We start from the raw sequence: 26,961 nt of genomic DNA on the forward strand, positions 1-26,961 counted from the left end.
CATATCCTGACCTCAAAAATGACTGTTTGACCTTGGCCAAATTGTCTAACTTCTGTGTGCCTCGATTTCTTCTTCTGTAAGTGGGGATAATAATTGTACCTATCCACCGGCTTATTTTCAGAATTATGTTACATTCGTGAAGTACATAGAATAGTGTCTATGCTCAGTAAATACTCCCTATTATGTTATTATAATTATTAATCAGTCCTATAAGCAAGAAATCATTTATTCCTCCATTCAAAAATATTAACTGAACTCGTACTATGTCCTAGGCATTTTACTAGGTACAGGGAATACAAGATGGAGTAAAAATAAGAATGACCCCTGCCCTCATAAGCTTACAGTCTAGTGTAGGACACACAGATAATAATTTAAAAATCATACAAATAAGTGTAAAATTGCAACTATGGGAAGTACTACAAAGGAGATCCATGATACCATAAGAGTGCATGTTCAGGGGAAATTGATATTGGCAGGAAGCCTTCCTTGAAGGCTGAAGGAAACCAAAGTCTGCAGGTGGAAGGGAACATAGCCCAGTCAAGGAAACAGACCAGGGGCCCCGGGGCTGGAGCATGGAGAGCCCAGTGCAGAATGAGGAGGGATGGAAATAGAGAGGTCGGCAGAAGCAGATCATACAGGATGCTGTAGGTCATGCCTGGTCTTTAAAGACGAGTTGGAAACCAATGAAGGATTGCATTTCAGTGTGGAGACTGGATTGGAGTCTCCCAAAATATAAGAGGTAAGAGAAGGTGAAGAGCAATGACCCCTTTCTAGATGTAGCATTGGTCCCAGGCTACGTTTTGAAATCCAAACATTTGCCATTGCACCCTCCTGACTCCCTCTCTGCTCCCTCTTCTACCTGAGTCATTTCACCTGGGCCCCTAGCTCTCCTGCCTCTGTTTACCCCTCTGCATCAAGCTTGGCAGGATCACCTTGCCCAGATGAGTACTTCCTACCCCCAGATGCTCTACCTTCCCTGATTTCTAACAAAGCTCATTTCGATAGAAGTTTTACATTCATATTAATATTTAGAGGAAAACACCCTAACAGAATTGATTTAGACTAAGATGTGAGCAGATTACCTCAAGAACAGCATTCTCAAGCTTTTTGGACCCCTTTACATTCTTAAGGTTTGTTGAAAACTGCAAGGAGCTTTCATTTGTATCAGTTAGATCTATCTGTATTTACCACGTTTGAAATTAAATCTGGGAAATTATTAATTCATTTTTAAATAACAGTAAACCCCGTGATATGCAAACGTACATATTTTTATGAAAAATAACTCTATTTTCCAAAACAAAAAGAAAAACCAGTGAGAAAAATACCATTATTTTACATTTTGCAAATCTCTTTAATGTCTGGCTTAATACAGGACAGCTGGAGTCTCATATCTGTTTCTGTATAAAATCTCTCAGTATCTCATGTTGGGTGGCCTCTGGAAAACTTCGCTGTACAACTGTGAAAGAATGAAGGTGAAAAAGGCAAAGAGTGTCTTACTTAGTATTATCATGAAAGTCATGTTTTGTCTCACTGAGCCCCCAAAATGGTCTTAGGGACCCCTGGGTCCCCAGACCACACTGTGGGAACTGCTGCTCCAGAAGAAGGCATGCAATTAAAAGAAAACCAAGATGCTTATTAAGTCAAAAGATGCTCATGTGAGATGGCATTTCAGGCAATTTAAAAAGTGAATGAAAAGAATTCAGCAGTGTGACTCTAATCTGTTTCTGCCTTTCATCACCTCTTCTGTACATCTGGGTTTGAACGCATTAAATTCTCTAAAAATTCCAAATTATTTTTAGTGTTAGTAGAGACTCTCGTGGATGTTTAGACAATATTTGAAATTCCTGAAACACGCTGGGTTTGCCTTGGTTTCTGGTGTAAGGCTTATTCCCCGTACAAAGTAAATTGTGATTCCCTCTTGGCTTCCTCTGAGCATCAGGTCACTTAGTTTTCTATGGCATAGCCTCTCCTGGAGACCGCAGCTTCACCATGTTTATCTTTCAAGAAGAACTGACATGTGAGGTGTAGCTAAAGTAACAAGAGTATTGTTAATCTCTGTGCTATCTTCCAGTTCAGGAATGACGTGATTTTATGTTATTTTCTTATGTGGCACACAAACTCTTTCTGAAGACGGCTAAAAATGTTTGGAATGATGCATCATTTAAAAATGAGTTTGGCTTCTCTCAATAACAAGCTCAAAGGACCACATTCCTTTAGATGAGTTTTGTTGCTTTTGTCAAAAATTTATTTTTGTTCCTTTTAATCACACCTTGTACCATAATATAAATTCCACCATCACCATCTACCCTTTTAAAATGTATGTTAATCATATATTTCTATGCATTCAATAGTAAATGCTTCACCCCTCCACCCGCAGCCCATTAGAGGGGTCATACAAGTTGTTCCAGGGAGAGAAGACCCTGCCCCTAGAGGGAGGCTGCTAAATCTATGCTTTTCGTTGAACCAGTAGCTTGTCGTGGAGAATTAACCCTCTTGACCACTACAGTTTATCTCTTGAATCATTAGTGATTTCTCTTCTTTAAGGAGGGATATATATACAAGCGATGTAAACATTCTAGAAGGACAGCTGAAACACCACTGGCACTCCTTCATTCGAACTGAAATTGGATTTTCTTTTCAAATATGTCACTCATAGATTAATGGTTAGGGATGTGTTGGCCTTGGTCGGAGGTCACAAATAAGTGGCCCACAGACTTCATGCAGGCCACAGATGTGCTTTCTTTGGCCTGCATAGTGGGGTGTCGGGGTGTGAGTGTGTGCACACGTGTGCTGGTTTTGTTTTTCATCTGGATTTGAATGCCTATACTCTGTTTTTTCTAGGGTGCCCTCACTCCCTATTATCTTACACGTGGCCTGATTCAGACATTTACCTTGTCAGTCTGACCACTGTCAGCATTTGAATTAACAGCTCTACAACAAGCAGTCACATCTAGGGAGAATAGAAAAATAGAACCCAAGAACACAATGTGTACTGTGAAATAAGAAATTGCCTAATAGAAAATTATTTGATAAAAATATATAATTGCTGATTTTTTAATTCATTTTTTCACACACACACACACACACACACACACACACACTGTATTTTAGTTTTACAGGAGATAAATAAACTGACACCAAGCATTGTAAACGGATGACCACAACAGAAGCAACAATGATTGCAATTACCAAACACGAAACACACTCACACTATGTCATAATATTGACATTCAGTCCAGTAATCCTCCACTGTAACAGCTCCTTTACTTTGCAGTGAAAACTGATTTGTGTATTTTTTGCCTCTGAGTCCTTGTGGGATTTTTTTTCTTAATTCATACGAAGTCACAAAACTTATAATCATCCTCATCAGTTCACTGATTTTTTTATTCTTGCACACATATGAAAAAATAACATTAAAGATAAATGAAAAATAACTGATTAAGAAGCATGCCTCAAAAGTGACATTTATAATATAGAGATTTTTTTAGTAGTTTAACATAGAAGTTAGAGTATGAAAGGGAGTCGTCTTTTTGAAAGAGGTCATCATCAAAACTTTGCTGTTCTATTATGTTATTTTTATTGTTTACATGGCATTAGTTTATCTAGAAAAAGATATGTAATATACATTTAAATATATAGAATCAACCACACAACTAGCTAATCAAGTGCAGGTTGCAATGTTGGTTTATCTGGAAGGTCCCACAGCACCACCTAGTGCCCTGTATTTTATTTTGCATAATATTTTTATAAATTAAAAAATTCTGATGATCACATTTTAATATCAAATCTTGCACTGAAATAAATATATGCTTTAAGCAGTATTATAAATAGAAAGAGAGAAAGTAATTCTTACATGTTTAATTGAAAAATTTTAAGTGGAACTCAAAAAAATGATGATTGTGTACACAGAACTATTATAAAACTTGACTAGTAAAAAAAAGTATTAGAATTTCTAATTCACAACTAAAGATGTTACACTGTGTGTGATCTAATGGAGTTATTGGTAAGCTTTTTACCCAAAACAGATGTTGATTCCTTTTTTTTCATTTGCTGCTCTATAGGAAAGGTAATTTTTCCAGGCTTCTTTTTGAAATCCATAAATTCCCAGTCTCCACAAATTAAAACACACTAAGTAACAACACATTCCATAGCCCTTATCAGTTTCAGGCAAAATTATATAACCACTTTTAAAACTAGAATTTTGAGGGTTTTAGAGATAGAATGTTATAAAATACTTCTACATTAAAAAATAAAATGAGTCAAATAAAAGAATGAGGTACACTTATACATTCTTTTATGGAAAGCACTCCAAGAAATATAGTGAAGTAGGAGTATAGTAAGTATTTTTGTCTGATTATATGATTGTCTTAAGAAAACGGTATAAATTTGAATAATCTAAGAAGACTAGATGAATGGGTGGGAAGAACAATGGATAAGTACTGTTATAATCTTTTCTGGAAAGAGTCACAAGAAACTGTTAACATCTCTGGGGAGAGTGGGGTGCTGGAAAATGTCACTTTTCATTTTGTACTTTTCCATACAATTAATATTTTTCTAATCAACTTTATTACTTTATTTAAGGTCAACAAGTGTTCTTTGAATATTAAGATTATGAAGCATTTCATTTTTCCTTGTAATATTTCTCTAAAAACAAAGCCTAATTTTCTAATAAAAAAATGAAACTAGTGTTATGAGCCATGGTAAGCATCTATCTTATAAGCTTATCTTTTCAGAAGCCTCCATGATATAGTATTTTTTATTAGTGGGAGTATAAGCTCCAAGAAGGTAAGGAATTTTGTCAGATTTGTCACACTGTATTCTTGACTTCTAGAATTCTTGACTTCTAGTCTCTGGCACATAGTAAGTGCTCAGTAAATAAATGTTGAATGGGTGAATGAATGAGAACATAATACATTATGTCCAAATATCTATAGTAATAAGATGTGTTACAGTAGAATTTTACTGTTTGCAAATACATAAATACGCATGTATAGTTGCATTCTTATATCTGACATCATTTAAAATATGAACATTGATAAGTATTATTTCAAAGTTTATAGTAACAAAGGAAGTTAATTATACTTCGAGATGTTTATGGCTTTTTTTTTGCCTATTCTTAGATTTCATGCATTCACATTAGCTATATCAGTCATAATGAAATTCAATCAAAATGTTTACTAAGGAACAATACTCTCATCATTTACCTTTTATATTTCACTTACTATCTATCATAGTGACCTAAATGGTTGCTACTTTAAAGTTCCCACAATAACACTTATATTAATCATAAAATGCTAATTACTCATTAAGTATATTCAATTTCTAATTACATATTTAAAATTTCATGACATTTTATAGCTACCTGTTAGTGAAAATCCATTCACAGACACAAATTGTATTATTTTAAACATACAGTGGTTCTTACTGATGTGGTGTGCATAGATTTTTTTTGACTGTCAAAGTGTGTAGAAGTTGCCCTCTACTGGGGAACTAGAAAAATTATGTTGACATAGATTTCCAATGTTCTTAAAGACTCGGTTAAGTTCATTGATGTGATTTACCCGATGATCACTTCTTGCTCTCAGGCACTTTTAAGTTCCAAAGATATTGAAGTGATTAGCAGCATACATTTCAAGATAAATATCTGATGTGAAGATACCTATAGCCGTTTCTGAGTGAAAACACTGGCTTTTCCTTCTTAAAAACCCCTTAGTGACAACACCCAATAGTGTAGCTCCAGAAATAACTGTATAAGATGAATCTTCACTGAAGCATTAAGGGGAATTAGCTGTATATAATTACATAACCAAAAATGAGTCAGGACTGTTTTAGCAACTCACCATAGGAATTTTGAGGATAAAAGTCTAAGCACTCTAAAAAATTTTTAGCTAGCTCATTCTCATTTTGGGGTGTTAAGATTAAATTTAATTGTGCAGAAGTGATTTACTTATTGTATTAATTATTGAAATTTTTATACCAAAAAAATCATATGATCATAAAATGGCAAGGTCTATATACCACTTCTTATAAGCTGGTATGACAATGTTCTTCCTCACCTCATCAGTGCTTTTCTATCTGCTTCCAGAAATCCTGTCAGGCTTTGGATAGCACTGCCCTAGAGAGGATCAGGGTCTAAGATCCATCTTCTTCAGACCCCAGTATCACATTGTATGTTTTTCTTCTCCTGCCCGCTGGTATTTAATAAAACTAAACATGTTATTAAGGAGAAACCTGTTTAAAATAAACATGGATGGTGGGAGTTGTGTTAGGAAAGAAAAGACTCCCAAAAGTCAGTCTGAATATCAGGATTCTACTGCCTTTGCCTTGGTGATGGTGGGAGGATTTGTGGACCAAGGATTCTTACATGAGGAACAGACATTATTTAGGGGCCATCAGTTAATCTACCTGCATCCCTGAGCTGAAGGCTCTCTGAGTCATAAAGTTCAGGGCCACTTGGCTCTGGCTTAGGAATATTATAAAAACTAGAGTAAATCAGACCATTGATATATGAGACAAGGCAAGTGGACTGCAGCTGTCTCCATTCATTTTGTCCATCTTTACACTCAGTATTGATCGTCACAGCTAGATCTAGTGGCAGCGTGTGCTGTCATTTAGACACATCCAAAAGAAATGGATGAGCTATGCCAACCATTCATTTCACATGTGTACACATGGTCTGGGATTTTTGTTTGTTTATGATAAAGGTCTATTATAAGTTTGAACACTGTTTTTGACTAAACCATTAATTTGAATATCTTATTTAAAAGAAAATCAATGGGGCTTCCCTGGTGGCTCGGTGGTTGAGAGTCCGCCTGCCGATGCAGGGGACACGGGTTTGTGCCCCAGTCCGGGAAGATCCCACATGCCGCGGAGCGGCTGGGCCCGTGAGCAATGGCTGCTGAGCCTGCGCATCCGGAGCCTGTGCTCTGCAACAGGAGAGGCCACAACAGTGAGAGGCCCGCGTACCGCAAAAAAAAAAAAAAAGAAAAAGAAAAAAGAAAATCAATGTACAGTTGTTCTAGAAGTTTATTTTAACATCCAGAGACCTTAATTAAAAGCCCCTTCCCCAAATCTCCCATAAATCGCCTTACATTGCCTCCCTTCTCCATCCTCATTGACCCTCCTACTCTCTCTCTCCGTCTTCCACATCTCTTCCTTGCTTTTGCAACATTTTGCAAAAATGTTCTTCCACAGCCATGTTGACAATTCATAGGCCTTTTGGGAGGCAGGAAGAGCATCTATTTCAAGATTTGATTTCCTTCAAAAAACCCTTCTATAGTCCATTCTAGTTTCATTATCTATGTCTTTTTTGTCTTATGCATATGATAAATAAAAATAATAAATAATTACTCATATTTAATAATATAATAGCTTTCAAGTCTTCCATATGTGAGTTTTGTTCTATTCAGGTGGTTTGTAAGGGGCAGTGTGGTGTCAGAAATAAAGAACTGGGCAGGGAATTTGAGACACTTCCTGTCCCAGTCCTGTTGTTTCCACCAACTCTGAAGCTATGGGTGAGAGACAGTGCCACCTTTGGCCTCAACTTTGCAATCTATTAAATGAGATAGCAAATTATCTCTAATATTCCTCTCAGCTAAAATTCTCTGATATCTCTAAATTTTCAGAGAACTCTTAACCGTTATGTAAACATATAATGATAGAGACCATGGATTCTGGAGCCAGATGCATAGCTTGCTTCCCATTCTGCCACTTATTGCTTGGGAATTTTGTATTCTTCTGCTGTACACCTCAGTTTTCTCCTCTTTAAAATGGGAATCATAGCAGCACCTCCCATAGGTTTGTTGTGAGGACTGAACAATTTAGTACATATGAAGAGCATAGAATAGTTCCTGACACATACAAAGTAGGCATTCAATAAATGTCAATTAGTCTTGTTATTATTACAAACATAAGGGTTTTAAAGCATTTCAGAAAGTGTGTGTTTCTCATCAAATGGATATGCTGCTCCCTGAGAGAAGTACTTGTGGACATACTTTCATTCATTCATTCATTTGTTCAGCAAAAATGTATTGAGTGCCTAATATATGCCAGGTGCTATTCTCTTATAGGCATCAACAAGCATAATGGTAGATACACATTAAATCTTTTAAGCCAGTGAGTAGTAAATATTCAGTGTTTCCCTAGTCACCTGAGAGAGTTACTTGGTGCATTCTTTTCAGATATTCATACACCACTGGTAGATTGTATGTGTGATCTTTGACCCTATTTTTAATTTATATTACATATTTTGTATTGGTTTCTGACAGTCCATTTCCTGTATATCTTTTTATTTTGAGTTTCCTCTTTCCTCCTTTGCTCTTTTTTTTTTTCTTTTCTAAACTTTTCTTATGTTTGGCCTATCTCTTGACCTCTCAACTTTTGTTTTTATTCCTTTGGCTGGGGTTCTGCCTCCTGGTATTTCCTAGTCTCTATAGGCCTCTTTTCTCACCTATTAAATTGCGATAATCGGGCTTTCCTGGTGGCGCAGTGGTTGAGAGTCCGCCTGCCGATGCAGGGGATGCGGGTTCGTGCCCCGGTCTGGGAGGATCCCACATGCCGCCAAGCGGCTGGGCCCGTGAGCCATGGCCGCTGGGCCTGCGCGTCCGGAGCCTGTGCTCCGCGGTGGGAGGGGCCACAGCCGTGAGAGGCCCACGGGAGAGACCACAACAGTGAGAGGCCCGCGTACCGCAAAAAAAAAAAAAAAAAAAAAAAAAAATTGCGATAATCAATTTACTTATTGGAATTTTAAGCTAGATAATGTTTGTAAAGACCTTAGCACAGTTTCTAGTACATAACATACCTTAATAAATATTGGCCTTTGTTGTGATGGTGGTATTTGGTATTATTGAAGCAGTGATTCCAAAGTAAGTGACACTACAGGCTCCTATGTATAAGATTCAGATCGTAGGAACTTGGGCTGACCATTGGGTAACGTGGGACCATCCTGTTGACATTTTGTGAGAGTTGTGCTTCTTGTGTAAAATGTTTGTTGTGCTACAATGACCCTTAATAGGCTGCCACATGCATTCCCAGGGAAAATAAAACTTCAACATTTTGGCTTGTAGCTGTGTACCCACAGTGGAGACCTGCAAACCAAAGTGAACCCTGGCAAGTCCTTCCTCAGCTATGAAAGCTTGTGTCATCAAAAAAGAAATTTTGACTTAATTTCCTTTTGCTGCATTTTTGGTCTAATATATATTCTAAAGATAAGCGTTTTTAAGAAAGTCCTATGGAAAATATTTATTTCATGTTACGTCTATGCACTTAGAAGTCATTTACCTGAAAGGTTCTTGGAAAATACAGAAAATTCCCATATGCATCTTGCTGTGGGCTTTAGGTGAATTTCAAATTGTTCTTATCACTCTTAATCTGGTCAGAAAAATCCAACTTAATAGTTAATAGTGTTAATACAGGTCTATGAGTTTACATAGTCTGAAAAAAAGATTGACTTTTTCAGTTAAAAAGGAAAAGGAAAAATCATGAATTTGAACACCGTATTTCAGCTTTACTGTATATCACTATATAGTTCTTATTAGCAATGTACATGTTTTTACCCTTTTGTGTTCTTGTGTTATTGTTTTTCTCTTATACAGCTCTGGATATTAGGACCCTAAACGCCACACATTATGCATGCTGTTCAGCATCCTTAATTAATTTCTCCCTCCCTGCTGACCCTTCCCTTTGCTTCCATCATCTTTGGCAAAGAGAACCATCTTAAGATTAGAAATGCTAAAGTAAATATTGGTAAAAGGAAAGTAGGCTCAAGATAAGTGGACTCTATCTGCTGGCCCAGACAAATTACGTTGTAGGGTCCTGAGAAAACTAATGTTTGAGATTACAGAATCTCTGTCTTTGACAAATCATAAAGAAAAGGAGTAGAAGCAGCAGCTGACCATGTGCAAATGTCACTGCAAATACCAAAAAGAGGAAAAAAGTAGATTTTACACACTATTAACTGATAATTTTGCTTTCAGTCTGGAGAAAAGTTGGAAGACCGGATAATTAAATAGTGTGTTATAAGCAGTTACAGAGGAACTGCTGTGATGCTTAGAAGCCAGCTTGGGTTCACTAAAAACCAAGTCACTAAAAGTAAAAGTTTGTTACAATAACTTATTTCTTTTTTAAATGTAATTGCTAATCTAAAACAATGCCTACAGCAGGGGTCCAAGCTACAGCCCTTGGGCCAAATTTGACCATGTCCATTTGTTTACTTATTGTTTGGGCTGCTTTCTGGCTACAATAGCAGAGTTGAGTAATTTTAACAGAGTCTGTATCGCCAGCAGAGCTCAAAATAATTATCTGACCATATACAGAAAAGGTTTGCCTACACCTGCTCTAGAGCCTAAATCAATTCTTTTTGAATTTTAATGTGTCGACAGATTATCTGGAAATCTTGTTTAAAATGCAGATAATGGTACAGTAGGTCTGGGGTGGGGTCTGAGATTCAGCAATTCCTGGCAAGCTTCCTGGTGAGGTGAGTGCTGCTGGTCTACAGACCACAGTTCAGTCTGGCGAGGATGTAGATTTCAAAAAGATTTAAAATTTCCCCATTTAGGAAAATCAAGAGAGTGAATTATGAGTTGGAAGTCAGTTCAGTTGGTTCGACTCTTACTTATTTGAATCATAGTGCCCAAGGACTGTTAAAGGATCAGTGTTAACTTGGAGAGAAGTTTTTCTGATCATTTAAAAATGATTATCTAGGGATGAACTGGGAGATTGGGATTGAGATATATACACCAATATATATAAAATAGATAACTAACGAGAACCCGCTGTATAGCACAGGGAACTCCACTTCGCCGTACAGTAGAAACTAACACAACATTGTAAGACAACTATACCCCAATTAAAAAAATGATTATTTACTGATCATTTCCTTGTATAAGGACATTGGCTCAGTGATGATATTTGAAGGGAGCAATAATGAACTCAATAGCTCAAATGTTTAGATGTCCAGTATCAACTGGATTGGTCTGCTGGACATTTCCTCTGTTGGAAGACAGTTCTCCACGTGTCTCCTACATTTCTGTCCATCTTGTGCCCTGACTGCTCTTTGTTACCCAACTCTTTTTTCAAGGATGTTTGTATAGTGAACTGCCTTGAAAGATACAAATAGTATCTCCCTCTGGAACAACTGGCAAGTTTGCTTACTGCCCATTTAAAAAGATTTGGGTTCCCTAAACTCAGTATTCCTTTCCTGTAATGTAACCCACTATAGGTGCAGGCATCCACCCAAGCCCATCTGTACCACCCCCTTGACTTGGGGGCAAGGGGAACTGATACTAACATCATGCTAGGTTGCTCACTCTGATGTGTGTGACTGACACAGTCCTTTGGCTCTGACCCGGGAGTCTTGTGTCTGCTTCCAGCATCCATGAAGTTATGGCAGGCTAACATGTGATCTTCAAGTTTGGTAAAATCTCAGCCCCTTCACAGTTTTAGATACCCTCTCCCATGAGTCACAGCCCAGGTTTCCAATCACTGACTTTCCCCTTTCTCTGAACCTGTCTTCACCTCATTTTAGTAAAACTCTTCATCTTCTACTTAATATAGGAAAAAGAAGCTTTAAATGAAAGTCCCTTCAACTTTCTAACATCAAGCATACAAGTCTATCTTCATCTGTACCTAATCTATCCTTTATTCTCCTTTTACAATGAAGAGGTGTCGGCCCTACCTCTTTTCCAAAGTTAAGCCCTCCAGCTGTGCACTGGAACTCTCCCTGCTGCTTCCTTAGGTGTAGTAAGTATAACCCCTTTTCTTTACTAAATCTCCATCCCCCACCCCCCTTTTTATGAATTTTGAAAATTCTTAAGTTTCTCCTTTCATAAACAAAGCAAACAGCAAGCTTCCTTTCCCTCATCTTTATTCCCCTTTGAGTTTCAGCTCTATTTCTTTCCTCTTCTCTACAGCCAGATTTCTTGAAAGAATTGTCCAAACTCTGTTTTTCTTTCTCCTCTTCCTTCTCAGTCCTCAATCTACTCCAGTTTAACTTTCATTCTAGTCATCCCATTGAAACTGTATTCTTCTAGGCATCCTTTGAATTCTAATATATGTTCTATATTCCTAAACTGCTTGTCTTCACTGTAACAGTAAACCACCAACCAAATGCTGAGGACTCAGTCATCTGTAGCCACTGTCCAGAGTACTTGGAGCCTAAGTCCCATATATCCAACTCCTTACAATATCTCTAATTGGATGCCTTGTAGACACCTCCAACTCATCATCTTCCCCAAGAAAAAATTAACCTATACATCCCAGTTCTTTCCTGGCTCAGTAATTGGATCTACAGTCTACCTATTTGGTTAAAAATCCCTTAATTCAGAAGATTAAGACACTATCCTTCCTTTCTTTTCATCACCACTCCCCCAATATTTAGTTAATCTACCAGTCTACATTTCAAATATTTCTTGAATGTGTTGTCTCTCTAATTTATCTGTAAGTTTCTATCTCCTTAGCCCAAATCAACTCCTGCCTGGATTACTGAACAACCTCCTAGTTAGTCTCCCTCCCTTTAATTTTTCACCACTTTAATTTCTTCTCTAAACTATAACCAGAGTGGTGATATATATATATATATATATATATATATATATATATATATATATATATATATATACACATACACATATGTATATGTATATATATACATATATAAATGTGTATATATATATATATATACAAATATATATATCTTAATTTTGGTTTAAAAAAAGTCTCAATCTTTTGAGAATAAGATGGTAGAGGCATTTCTTAACAGAAGCATTGAAGTTACAGAAGGACAAGGTAGAACTGCTTTCTATAATGGCAGCTCCTTATGGGCAGGGACCATCAATGAAAGATCAAATATGTACATATCAGAGACTTGGCTTGAAAAATCAAAAATCACTCTAAGTATATTAGTGAGGGTAAGCAGTGCTTAACAGTGGTTGTAGGAAAAGAAAAACAGAAAAGAAAGAACAAAGATCTTCCAAGACAGTCTTTAAAGACAACCCCAAGGACTTCACAGAAACTATTTTCTGGAGTTTTAGGTAAAAGTCCACTTTAAAATGACTATAAAGTTTTATGTGTTTAGGAGACTTGGAATCTTTTCTCCCTCAGCACCCATCATGTCTGTACACAGTTGACACTCAGTAAATGTCTGTTTAATTAAATGTATGCCATTGAGACAAGCCAACTGCTATTGCTGCGAGGACTCACAGGGTGACGCTGCTTTATGGGGTCACCAGAATCCAGGAATAGACCCTTGGCTTTGCAGGTCCAGAAACTCAACTATCATGAGCACACCCCAATGTGGTTGTGATCTAGGAGACTGGTGTCAACTAGTCAGTGTCTTCTCTTCCTATCAGAAATACTACGTGGAAAACAAAATTATTATTCAGTGTTTTCTTGGCAAGCATGGACTCCGACTAGAGAGAATTAACTGGATGTTTTCGGTGGCTGGTGTTATCAAGCTCAAATAGTCTGATGCATCTGACTTTACTATAGTGCACTGTGCCTGGTGAACAAACCAGAACGCTCATATCAGCTGCTAAGATGTACCCGTCCCCTGACAGAGCTATGAACATACTGAGAAATGTTTAGCTGGGCATTTTAAGGTACTGACTCTGTGAAGGCCCAGTTTTAAAGAGGAAAATATAGGCAGAGGGGAGGGAAGAGGCCCTCACCTACCAATCAACCACCACTTTCTTTCCAACTTCCCTTCCTTAGATTCCTAATGCATTTTTCTTTCCTCTACAAAATTTCCTCAACTACATATTTTGAGATCCATATTTATAAGGTCATATTCCCTGAGGCCATATAACCTGACCATTTTGTTTAATTTAGGTGTCTCCAAAATTCCCCATACCACCCCTTTTAAATTTATTCCTTAGGATGTGTTGGCCAATGTCACTCATTACATATTGGTTTGATACAATTTCATTCTTCTTTTTTTTTTTTTTTTGCTGTACACGGGCCTCTCACTGTTGTGGCCTCTCCCATTGTGGAGCGCAGGCTCTGGACATGCAGGCTCAGCGGCCATGGCTCACGGGCCCAGCCACTCCGCGGCATGTGGGATCTTCCCGGACCAGGGCACGAACCCGTGTCCCCTTCATCGGCAGGTGGACTCTCAACCACTGCACCACCAGGGAAGCCCACAATTTCATTCTTGAAGATTAAACTTTACTATTACTTTTTAAGATATCACTACATACTGACCACAGAACAAAATATGAAGACAACCTGCGAGTTTAAGTTAGTATTAATCTTAAAAAAAAAAAAAAAGTGATCTTTGCATTAACGTAAAAGCAAGGTTCAGAGTAAAGGAGTTGTCAAAGCATAATCTTCAAAAGTTGAAAACATGACTTTTTTTTATAAATATAGAATGGACGTCTGTCAAATATTTATTTAACTGAATAATGAGGGAGCCGGCAGGATAATAAAGATGGTTTCAAGGAAATGATAGGAATAGGGGTTATTTGGTCCATCAGAAAAGCATACCGAAATAAGTTTGCTGAGTTAGAGATGAAACCAGCTAATTTCTGCAGGGTAATAAAACCATAACCTTTGTGGTTGTTCTTCTACTAGATAGAAATTATTTCCATCTCTACTGGACAAAGCTTTGTAAGTTAACATGTAATTTCATAGTCTGGGCCCTAATCACTAGTAAGTAGAAGTCAAACAAAGGTATATCCCTCTAGGAAATTAAGTAAGTAATCCTTGGATTGGCCCATTAGACAAATCTCCAGGGTGACTTTGAAAGGACATGCGGTCCTCATTTGGCCTTATTTCCAAGTTTTGGTCAATTTTTATTAAGCAAGTGCTGTGGACTCTTAAATTCATCTGGATAAGATGATGTCTAAAAGAAGGCTCGGAACCACCCTTCCCCGCCAGGAGGAACAGTGGGAGGGCCTGAGGACTTTTAGCCTGGACAAGACTTAGTATGGGGACCCAAATGCTCACTGCAGCATTACTCCTAAACTACAGGCCTGAGGAAATAGTTTGAGTGCAGAGATTTTATGTACACCATTTAAAAGCAGCAGCTAAAAGGCCATCACAAGAAAGGAGGGGTGAGATGTGCCCTAAGTTGCTGCAAGGGAAAGACAGGGCATCAGTGGAAGTGGTTTGGGCTCAGATTGAGAAAGAGCTTCTCACTGTGAAAGAACGTCAGCCGGGGCAGTGTTTGCCTTGAGAGCAGGAACAGTTGCTTGTCTGCAGGTCCTCTGGCAAAGGCGTGGCCATCACAGCCTCACATCAGGAGCAAGTGAGGGAGAGAGAGGAGGGTCCCGTTTCAGATGAGGACTGGACCAGCCTCAACTAAGATCCTTTACAAAACTGAGATTCTGTTATTTTGTGAAAATTGAGTTATTGCTGTTTAATTAAAAAATAAAAAGCACCATTTCCAAGGCTCAGCATTTAATATCCTGGAGACAGAAGCCTTATGTTAGTTTTAGTAGCTCTGTGATCACAACAGTTATTGCAGCGAAGCCTTTTGATAATTTTTTCTCCTTTTAAAAATTGATAATTTACTTCAGTTTTGCCTTTTTTACAAGCCCTAGTCCCGAGAGAAGTGTATTCACAGTTTTGTCGTTGATTTTGTTGTTATTTGGGGAGTGATGCTGGTTTGTATTTTAATGTGACTAAATCTCAGTGTCTCGGGTTTGACACTTTTTTTTTCCTTTTCACTAAAGTCATTGAAATATATTCACCTGGTCATTCACATCAGAGGTGTAAATGGATTTTCTAAAGGTTTTTAAGAGATAATCAAAGTCAGACACTTTGTGACTTGACTTCTTCAGGTATTGCAAAAAGAAAGCTTAACACACCGTCTCAATTGCAAGGATGCTAAAACTATGCTTGACCTTGAATCTGCAAGGAGTTGGGTAACATCTTTTGCTAGAAGTGCCTGTCTACCACTTCTTTGGTTTTAACCATCTGTATAGAATTTCCTTGGGAACGAGAAAGGAGAAGGAATCAGATATATTTAAGAGCAAATAGCATGTTTATTTGATTTTCCAGCTTCCAGTGACTATTGCAGTTACAGTTTCACTTTTTAGTTTACCCTTTTTACCATTGCTATTTGCCATGGATATTTGCAAAAATGCTACTTTAAAAAAATGTATCAGCCATGTCACACAAAGGCTTATATCTCAATTTGTTTCATGTCATCAAAAAGACATACTGAGTTTGAAGCTCCTCTTAGGTTTACTCTTAAAATATAAACCTTGGGAAATAGTGTAAGATTGCAAAGATTTTATTTACATAATTCAGGATCACAGGCTCTGGAGTCAGGGAGATAGAGATTGAATTCCTGACATTGCCTTTTCCTGATTCACTCAGTGTCTCTGAGACTCAGTTTCCTTCCCTAATAGATGGGGATAATATCAGCACCTACTGTATAGTGTTGTAAGGATTATATAAGATAACACACATAAAGTCCTTAGCGCGTCATCTAATACAAGTACTCCATAAATATTAGCTGGTATTATTTTATAATAATTAGAACAACTTCACCAAAACTTAATTATGGTGCTCTTGTCAGGATTAACGGCACCATGGCTGACTCATTTCCTAATACAACTGAAAAGCAAGTTTCAGCTTTGTGCAACAATTCATTCTTAGTTAATGAACTTGAACAGCCATTCTAGAGAAAATAATGAGGAATTGTGAATCTAGAATTAGAAGATACATCCTATTCACTAGGAAACTTAATGTCTTAGCAACAAATATCGTAAGTCCTTGTAAGAACTGTTGTGTGTTGGTGACCGTATACTTGAAATATTCAAGCAGGAAAATCTGGAGATAATAGTGCTCTCCCTTCCAGAACGAGACCATCTCTAAGAATTGGTGATCAGCTGGAAGCCAAGGTCATATAGCAACTAATCATGACATATGTGTCCTTAGCAGAACTCTGTAGGAAACTGTACTGGTTAATCTGCTACCCAGAGAGCAGTGCTCTACTGGAGTCAGTTCAGGATTTGGAGCTGGACAAAGGAGGCTCTAGTCCAAGCTTTGACATTTATTTCCTGTGTGATTTTGAGCTAGTTGCTTGGCTTTTCTGAACCTGTTTCGTCATCCATAAAGTGGGGCTATTATGGAAACCAACTATTTCAGTAGAGGAAGGTCAAATTTTTAAACGTTCATAAAAGTACTGAAGCAAAATACCATTAGTAGTACTGATATTATTACCATACTGTTACTGTCCCACTATTGCAAAGGAAAATGAAATGGGCACCAGGAAGAATATGGGTGCCCACGTGTTATATGACACCAGTGTGGGTTCGACCCCTTTAATACAAGACAGATGTTCCCAGAGTGGTGACAATGCTCAACCTTCTTCCTGGGGGAAAATTCTTATCCTATCACAGATACCACACTGTTTCTCAGAAGTGTTATTCGTGCTATTGAAATTCCATAATTAACATTAATATAAGTTTCTATTTTCTTTTATCTGAATTTAGGTGAACTGATAGATAACAAGGGTAAAAGTGGCTAGGTTAGAAGCAAAGTCAAATTCATTCTCCATTTACTAACTCATTATACCCCCCTTTCATATTGGGTTGGCCAAAAAGTGCCTTCGGTTTTTTAAGTAAAAATAAAAGACACGTTTTACATTTTCACCAAGAACTTTATTGAACAACATATTCACCCTTTTGTTCCACTACCTTCTCCCATTTTTCAGGCAACTTCATAATTCCGTCTGCCCCAAACTTTTTATCTTTTTGAGCAAAGAACTGTTCCAGGTGCCTTTTACAGTCTCCCAGGGAATTGAAATTTTTTCCATTAAGAGAATTTTGTAAAGAACGAAATCAATGGAAATCCGAAAGTGCAATGTCTGATGTATACGACAGTTGAATCAGAACTTCCCAGCCAAGCTGTAACAGTTTTTGCCTGGTCATCAAAGAAACATGTGGTCTTGCATTATCCTGTTGGAGGATTATGCATTTTCTGTTGACTAATTCTGGATGCCTTTCGTGGAGTGCTGCTTTCAGTTGGTCTAATTGGAAGCAGTACTTGGTGGAATTAATTGTTTGGTTTTCTGGAAGGAGTTCATAATAGAGGACTCCCTTCCAATCCCACCATATACACAAATCACCTTCTTTGGATGAATACCGGCCTTTGGTGTGGTTGGTGGTTGTTCCTTTCGCTTGCCCCATGATCTCTTCCATTCCACATTATTGTACAGTATCCACTTTTCATCGCCTGTCACAATTTGTTTTAAAAACGGAACGTTTTCATTATGTTTCAGTAGAGAATTGCATGCGGAAATATGGTCAAGAAGGGTTTTTTTGCTTAACTTATGTGGAACCCCGACATCAAAGCAATGAACATAACCAAGCTGGTACAAATGGTTTTCAGCGCCTGATCTGGATATTTTGAGTATGTCGGCTCTTTCCCACGTGGTATAACATTGATTGTTCTCAGTTATTGTTTTGATTTGATCGCTATCAACTTCAAGTGGTCTTCCCAACTGTGGAGCATCCTCCAGCGTGAAATCTTCAGCACGAAACTTCACAAACCACTTTTGACACGTTCAATCAGTCACAGCACTTTCTCCATACACTGCACAAATCTTTCTTTGTGTTTTTACCTTTCTTGAAATAATAAAGCATAATATGAAGAAAATGTTGCTTTTTTCTTCCATCTTCAATATTAAAATGGCTACACAAAAATTCACCAATTGTGATGTCTCTTTTAAAATGCACGCTGATATGACAGCTGTCACAATACAATCTAACAAAATTGTTTCAAATGAAGTTAAAGACAACTAAGTACTACTAGAGCCATCTTACAAAAAAACCCAAACAAACCTTTGGCCCACAGAATAGTTTGACATTGTTGGAAGGATCAACTCCAAGCTCCCTCTCCTGGCCTCCAAGGCCTTTGATGATCTGGTATCTGAATTCTCCACTTGATACTTTTTTTCCCTCCCTGCTCAACTTCATAGCTTTGCAAATGTCCTTCCTTCTTCCTGCAATATCCTAACACCCTTTCTACCGGATCAGTTTTCATTAATTCTTCTAATTATTTGGAACCATGCCTGGCATGTAAGTGGATATTCAATAGACATTTAAACAAATTGACTTGAAATCAGATGGCTCCCACCTAGACTGAAACAGCCAGATATTTCCATTTCTACATGACCTCACAAAGTTCAGAATTCCTTCTAGAGTCTGAATAGGTTCCATGTTATTGAAGGACAGTAACTCTTAAAAATTATTTTGGCATTTTGCACATTGAGCTCTTCTAAATGGTGCTGATGAGACCTTGCTTCAGAGGCACCAGTGGAGCTGATAAACCACAATACATGTTTTAATAAGTAGATTTTAAAATATAACACTTGAATAAAAATGTGGTATTCCTTATTGCTAGCTAGCTGTGAAAGTTTGCACAATAAAGAAGCATTTATTCTATTATTTAACAATAAAACAAGTCTGTGTGGATATTCACATGTGTATATGCCTAAGAAAATTATGGTAGCAATATTCATATAAGGTAAGCCGTTCCCTTTGGGCCACATCCAAAAGAATTTAGTTACTGTAATGACAAAAGGGCTTCCATATATTAATAGCAAAAGGACTTTTTCCCAAAAGTAATGAAGTGGTCCCAGACCTCGATCCTGGGCACAGTATAGTCTCTGTCTGTCTGTCTGTCTATCTCTGTCTCTGTCTCTGTCTCTCTCACTTACACACACACACACACACACACACACAGACTTTGGAATTTTAAAGTTCCAAGTAGAAGTCATTAATAAAAGTATGAACTGCTTTTTCTTGTATAAATCATAATAAAGTGTTGAGAGATAAAGGAACAACTAAGGGGGCAAATCATCAGCTGCTGCTGTAAAACCGAGACCTGTCATGTTAACTCCCAACTCAAACACCTAGTTTTAAAGATTTACCTTCAAGAATCCTAAAAGCTTGTATCCTGCCTCATCAACAACAGCCTCAAACTGTTCCCTGTCATCGAAGAAAACAAATCTTTTGCTCCTTCCTGCCTCTGGAGGCAGAGGGACTGAGGTGGTCCTGGGTGGCTGAATTAGATGAAAGACTTGCTTTCCACCATGGAGACATGAGTCCAATCAAGTGAAATGAGTTTTGAGATCTCAGCTCATTTCCTAGGGGAGATCAGTTCACATTACAAAATCATGACATCCCATTCATCACAACTGACGTGGTCTTTGCTCAGGAGAGGACCCCAACTGGGACTAAACCACCTGTCTTCTCTTGAAAAGGGGCATTTTATCCAAGTTAGAGTTGAAAGCCTTGGAGTGAGAAATCTTGCCAGCTTCCACCCAAGTGATGCATATGCAACGTGGAAGGGAACTTAGGCTTAAAAAAGGCAAGACGAGTTTAAGGAAGATTGGTGGTTGTACTTTAAATGATGCCAGATATGAATAATTATACTAGAGATGCTAAGGCTTTATGGTTGGGAGAGCCAAGAGTGGGGCTCCCTCTTCTTTATCTCCTAGATTTTATTAAACAGAAATGAGAAGGATAAGCATTTCCATGCATCAGAGTTTAAAATGGCAAAGAAAGTGTGCTGCTTTCCAGGCTGATAAATGATCATCATCTCTTTCATTTCTTTCAGGGCATCGTTGTAACACCCCTGCTACTGCTGCTTTTTGTGAGTATTTTGATGTTGTTTTTAATATCCTTTATTAACAGCCATCTACAACCCTTTAAGAAAGGTCTTTAGAAGTAAATTGAAATTTGAATCTTGCATCATATTTTGAACTGTTCTTCTAGTTGAGCTGTACCAAGTCATAACATGGAGACACAAAGAATCTCTGTAGTCTCATGGCCCAAGGAGAGCAACAGGACCCAGTTCTTTGGCCTCTGACTCCTGGCTAAATCATTAATTATTACAAATTAATGACCTGTGACGTAGGTCAAAAATGTGCTGCACTTTATTTTCTCACTAGTGAGACTGAAGTGATTGCTAGTGACCAAGGGTTTGATTGAAAGAGCCTTGGTCCAGGGGACCAGACAAAGTTTAGTTTCCTGTGCTGGTACTGATAGGAACTGGCTTCCTCACTTCGGGGAATACTGCCTCGGTGTTTTCATCTGTAAAATGGGAAACAATAACACCTACCCCAGTCTGTCTCCCAGGGATGATGAAATGTGTTTTAGAAAGAAAAAATACAAGCTACTGGCAAACCAATTAAAAATTGTTCTGAAAATAAGAAATGCTAATTAGCTGTCTTATTTCTTTTGGCACTAAGCATATGAGAAATTAGATGAGAGATTATTATAGAAATTAATGTTATCTCATGCTGAGAAAAGCATATGTAACCATGAATGATACCTAAAATATTTTATGAACTGTGCATTTTTCATACACACATCTCCCAAATATAAATCACTCCACTCATCACTGAAATAGAGTAGGGATGCATTTCTGGGAGTGAAATGTAGCTGTTTGATTAGCACTATTTGTCAGTGAATTAAAACTATGGGGCAAATTTATTTAATTATAGGGTAATTACCCAAGTTGAAATTCAATTAGCATAATAGAATGTGGGACTTCATTTCTTACAAGCTGTGTAGGAAGTGGAGAGGGAGAGATGCCCTACTAAACAGTTGGATTTTGCATCTTTCATGAAAGACATTACCTTCCAGTAATAACCCTCAGCCTTACCATCCCTTCTGAAATGCTAGCTCCATCCTAACAAGGTAAGGAGAGTCAAATAATCAGATCACTTCCCACAGCATCACAAACCTCATTAATTTAGACTCAGCAATTCAGAATTTGCAGTGAGTCAAATTGAAACTGAAGTGAATGTCTCTTTGGGAAAAAAAGACTTGGTTGGTATGTACCTACCTGCTCACTAGATGTGAGGACCTGGGATCGTCCCTCAGTGTTTTTTCCAAGCCTTGGGATCGTAATTTCCCAGGAGCAGCACTCAGCAGGCACAGTATGCAGGCCAGCCTGGGGTTCCCCCCAGCAGTGAGTCAGAGAAGTAGCATAGAGCTGGCCATATAGAAAGTGTCCAATAAGTGACTACGTAGCCTAGGTTTTGTCCATTGCAGAAGAGTAGCATCTCCTACTCAGAGGACTCTTCAAAGAAGATCACGAGAGAAGTCACAGCCACAACTAGGGGGCTAAGACCTAGGTGGCACTTTTGAGTATCTCAGAGTCTGGAATTCCTGAGACACTGTTTCAGCTGTGACTAAAAGAACCAGATGCGTACTTTTCTCCCTCTCTTCACATCTCCATGCCGTAACAAGACATTCCCAGCTGGTTAATATTAATGGCATCATGCAAACTTGCCTCCCCTCTTAGACCCTAGACTTGTGAGCTTTAGTTGGTTCAACCTTTTTAAATCATCGAGCTACAGGAATAGTGAAAGAGACCCCAAGACCCTCAACTTAAAAGTTTAATGCCTCCCTTTTGAGCTAACTGGGCTGTCCCACTAGGTTCAATGGCACTGTCACATGACATCAGTAGTTACTTCTGTGTTACATGACTTGAAATCGCATGCACAGTATATAATATTTTTTGCCTGTTCATTTTACGAACAATGGGAGTTGCTTAAATACTTGGGTGACCAGGCTTCACTTAGCAGGAGAGAAAAGCCTGAGCGACTTAAAATAGGAACACATTTCATTAAAGATGTAGTGTTTTTCATCAACACCCCTGTTGTGGCTTAAATTGTGATTCTCCAAAAGATAAGTTGAAGTTCTAATCCCTAGTACATCCGAATGTGACCTTATTTGAAAATAGGGGTGTTGCAGATGTAATTAGTTAAGATGAAGTCATAGTGGTACAGGGTGGGTCCTTAATCCAATATGACTGCTGTCCGTAAAGAACAGGAGTCAGAGAACCACAGGGAGAATGCCACATCACGATGGAGGAAGAGATTAGAGAGACGGGTCTAGAGGCCAAGGGACACCAGCGGTTGCCGGCAAACATCAGAAGCTAGAAGAGACAAGGAAGGATTCTCCTCTAGAGATTTCAGAGGGAGCATGGCCTTGCTTGATTTCAGACTTACAGTTTCCACAACTGTGAAACAATATGTTTCTGTTGTTTTAAGCCACCCAGTTTATGATATTTCATTACAGAAGTCAAAAAAGCTAATACAACCCCTGAAAATTGAATTGTCTTTTTTTAAAAATCATATCTTGAAAGTGTAAATTTCTGGATAGTCAGGCACAGTAGCTAGTAAAAGCCATTTTTGCTGATGGAGACTCAGTTCCCTGTATTCTTAACATCTTCTCAGAATGTTCCCTTTACCATCTTGCTCCAACTGAAACCTGTCTTCTTATTCATGTTTTTGCTGCTGGCATCTTTCATATCACTGAGCCTTGAAATGGGATAAGGTGTCTTTCTTGTTCCTCTTTACCAATCCCAGATCACTTCCCATGCCTTCTCCATAAAATCCCCTATGACCTTTAAAGGTTATGCCAGTACACCTATATTACCTGCTGCTGCTCTTTGTTGTAATTGTCAGTGGAACACCAGGTCACGCTCTAAGAGTCCAGAAAAATGTTAGCACCTTTCCATTGTCTTCTTTTTAACAATACACTTGGATTGATTCTTGGTGTTTTCAGTATTCACATAGTTGACCTTCCCAATACGCTGGCCTCTAAATTCTTGACCCCTTTCACCAGTGAGATTGCCTTCTCCCTCATCTCATCCAGTCACCCCTGCAGTCAGACCTTTGACTTATTACTGCCAATGATAGCATCCTTCCATAATCCTATTTTCAAATGTCTTCTCCTCCTAGCAGCTGCTATCTTTGTGACTTACTCCCCAGATTAAGAATTCTTCAAACTCGCCAGAAGGGCTCATTTATTTACCTTATCACCTTCAATGCTTCTAACGAATCCACCCTACCCTCACCTTCTTACCCTAAGATTCCATCTGACCTAGCCTAGATCTCATGGTCCATCATTGTAATTACTTTATTACATACACCGTCAACAACCTCGCTCATCTCTTACTGCTTGCTATTTGTCTGGCAAGTGCCAGGCCTGCTTAAATCCAGCTCTACACCTTTCTGTATTTGTACCTGAACACGCGGGAGCACCCACTCTCATGCTGACTGATCTCAGTCGAAATTCATGGCAACTAATTGTAAATGAGCCTGGCAATCCTACTCCCTTCCCCAAACTGATGAACTGACGCACATCCCCAATCTCTAGAGAATCATTTCACACCTTTTCCTTGCTTCTCAAATCTCCAGTGCCTCTTCTCTTTTTTCATCTCAGCTGATGCAGAAAGGAAACCAGCTGATGGGGAAGTCAGAAGCAATCAGAGACATTTACAAGATCCCGCCTACTTACATCTATATTTTTCACCTCTCTCCTCCTTCCATAGATAAACTATCTTTGCTCCCATCTAAGGCCAGTCCCTCCAGTTGTGCCATCCCTTATTGCCTACTTAACAATAGGAGCCACACAAATTTCCCTCTTTCTCCTATGTCATTAAATTTTCTATCTCTGCTGGATCATTTCTATCAGCATGTAAGCATTCTGTAATATTACACATTGTAAAAATTAAATTTCACCTTATCCTACCTGTAGTCCATTTCTGTGCACTCTTTTATGGCACAGTTCCTCCAAAAAGTTATTTTAACTTACTCATCACTCATTCAGTAATACGTATTGAGTTCTTCCGATATACCAGTCACTTTCCTGGGTGACAAGGATATAGCAGTGAGCAAAACAGATGCATCTTTGCTCTAATGGAGGTTATATACTAGTGGAAAGAAGCAACCAACAAGTAAGTAAAAATGTATTGTGTAAGATGGGTGCTAAAGAAAAAATAAAGTAAGGAAGGGAAGTGGGTTGGGAGGTTGGATTCACTGAGAAACAATATTTGAGCAAAGGCCTAGAGGAGATAACGGAGTGAGCTTTCTGGTGGTAGAATGTTCCAGGTAGAAGGAACAACAAGTGCAAAGGTCCTGAGAGTGTGCCTGGTACCTAAGGAACAGCAAGGAGGCCAGTGTGGCTAGAATGGAGTGAGCAAGGAGAGAGTAGATGGAGATGAGGTCAGAGACATAGCAGAGGCCAAATGATAGAGGACCTTAAAGTCCTCTGTAAGGATTTTGAATTGTAATTCAAGAGAGACAGGAAACCACTGAAAGAGTTTTGATCAAGGGAATGGCATGTTCTGACATTCCCTTTAAAAGGGTGACTCTGGATGCTGGGTTGAGAGTAGATCATTAAGTGGATCATGGTGGAGACAGGAAGACCAGTTAGAAAGCTAGTGCAAGAGATGCCGTTAGCTTGGGCCAGCGTGGTTGAATAAATCTGGTGGGAGGTAGTTCTTTATTTTCCTGAAAGAACTGAGAGATTGAATGAAAATTATGAGGGAAAGATAAGAATCAAGGATGACTCCACACCTGTGCAACTTGAAGTATGGAATTGCTGTTTACTAAGATAGGGAAGGCTGTAGGGTCGAACAAGTTGATGGAACTCACAACAAATTCAGTCTTGGACATGTCTGGATTAAGATGCCTTTCAGACATCTAAGTAGAGAAGTCAAGTGAGCAGTTGACTATATGTCTGGAATTCAGGAGAAAGGGTCTGGACTTTCTGTGTGTATGTATCTCTAGAGATACACATTTGGGAGAATTCAGCATAGAGATGGATTTTGAGTTAGGCTGGATGAGATCAGCAAAAGAGAATAGAGATGGAGAGGTATCAGTGGACTGAATTTGGGGTATTCTAATATTAAGAGGTCAGCAAAGAAGACCAAGGAAGAACACCAAGAGATTTTAATGTCCTAGAAGCCTAGCAGAGCATGTGTTTCAAAAAGGGGAGCATGGTCAACTACTTCAAATGCTGGTAATAATTCGGATAAAATGAAGTCCAACAATTAGCCATTGATTGTAACAAGATGGAAGCCACTGGAGACCTTAACAAGAGCTATTTCAGCAGAGTTTTGGAGGTAAAAGCCTTATTGAAGTTGGTTCAAGAATAAATGAAGAAAGAAGAGTTAAAGACAGATCATTTTGCTGTAAAGTGTGCAGAAAATGGGAGAGCAACAAAGTTAATGAAGGACTGAGAGAGGATTCTTTTTTAAGTTGGGAAGATTATTAGCACATTTGTATCGATAGATTAATCCAGTTAGAGAAGGAAAATTTGATACAGAAAAAAAGAGGGGAGAATTCGTGGACCCATGTCCTTGAGTAGGAGAAGGGGATGAGTTCTAGTGTGTAAAGGGAGTATGGCCTCCTAAGCACAGATAGTTCATCCAGAGTCATGGAAGGGAAGCCATGGGATATAGGCAGGGATGCCAGTAAATTGGATGATGTAATTATAGGAGCTTGTTAAGTTCTCTTCTGGTTCTGTTTTCTCAGTGAAGTGGCAAGCAAGGTTAGGGGTAGAGGACAAGAAAAGGCAAGGAGCTATTGGAGATTTGATGAGAAAGGCAAAGACATGAAACAGTCATGCGGCAGAGTGAATGGAATGGGCAAGTGCAGTGCTATGGTCCAGCAGCACCAAGGACCATCCTGAGTCTTTACACTTGGCATTGGCTCAGCCTGGATTCTCCCCACTCCAGGTATCCACACGGCTCCTTCCTTCACTTTCATCAGGTCTCTGGTCAGATGTCATTTTAGAGGAGAAGAATAATAATTCCTATTATTTAGGAATAATATATTCCATCACTCTCTCCCCACCTACCATTCTTAATTGTTCCTCTTTAGCACATATCACGTGACATCTTAATCACTGGTTAATTTGTTTATTATCCATCTTCCCTAACTAGAGCAAAGCAATACAAGATAGTAGAGACTTTATGTTTTGGTCACTGCTAAAACCCCACTGCTCAAAATAATGCCTGGCTATGGAAGCCACTTGAAAGCATTTTTGAATGGATGCTCGGCAAAGAAAAACTGTTTTCTCTTCTCACAGTACTTCGAACACCAAAGGTGTGGGTTTTCCATGCCAAACGATCCTCCAATTCTCTGCAAATACCAACCGGGTATTCTACAATTTAATTCATTTTGACACTAATTTCCCAGAGGTGATG

General features: G+C 38.5%; 1 protein-coding gene across 5 annotated transcripts in view; it reads left to right on the top strand.

Moving 5' to 3' along the window:
- Positions 1 to 26,961, top strand: part of SLC10A7 (solute carrier family 10 member 7) — a 252,926-nt gene that overhangs the window by 156,858 nt on the left and 69,107 nt on the right. For all 5 annotated transcript variants that reach the window (XM_082636696.1, XM_082636694.1, XM_082636693.1 and 2 more), the window contains one exon: positions 20,569 to 20,604. In XM_082636696.1, the coding sequence (XP_082492822.1) occupies positions 20,569 to 20,604 (36 nt within the window). The remainder of the gene's footprint in view (positions 1 to 20,568; positions 20,605 to 26,961) is intronic.

The sequence above is a fragment of the Mesoplodon mirus genome, assembly GCF_964341445.2.
Source record: "Mesoplodon mirus genome assembly, chromosome: 2".
NCBI classification, from domain to species: Eukaryota; Metazoa; Chordata; class Mammalia; order Artiodactyla; family Ziphiidae; genus Mesoplodon; species Mesoplodon mirus.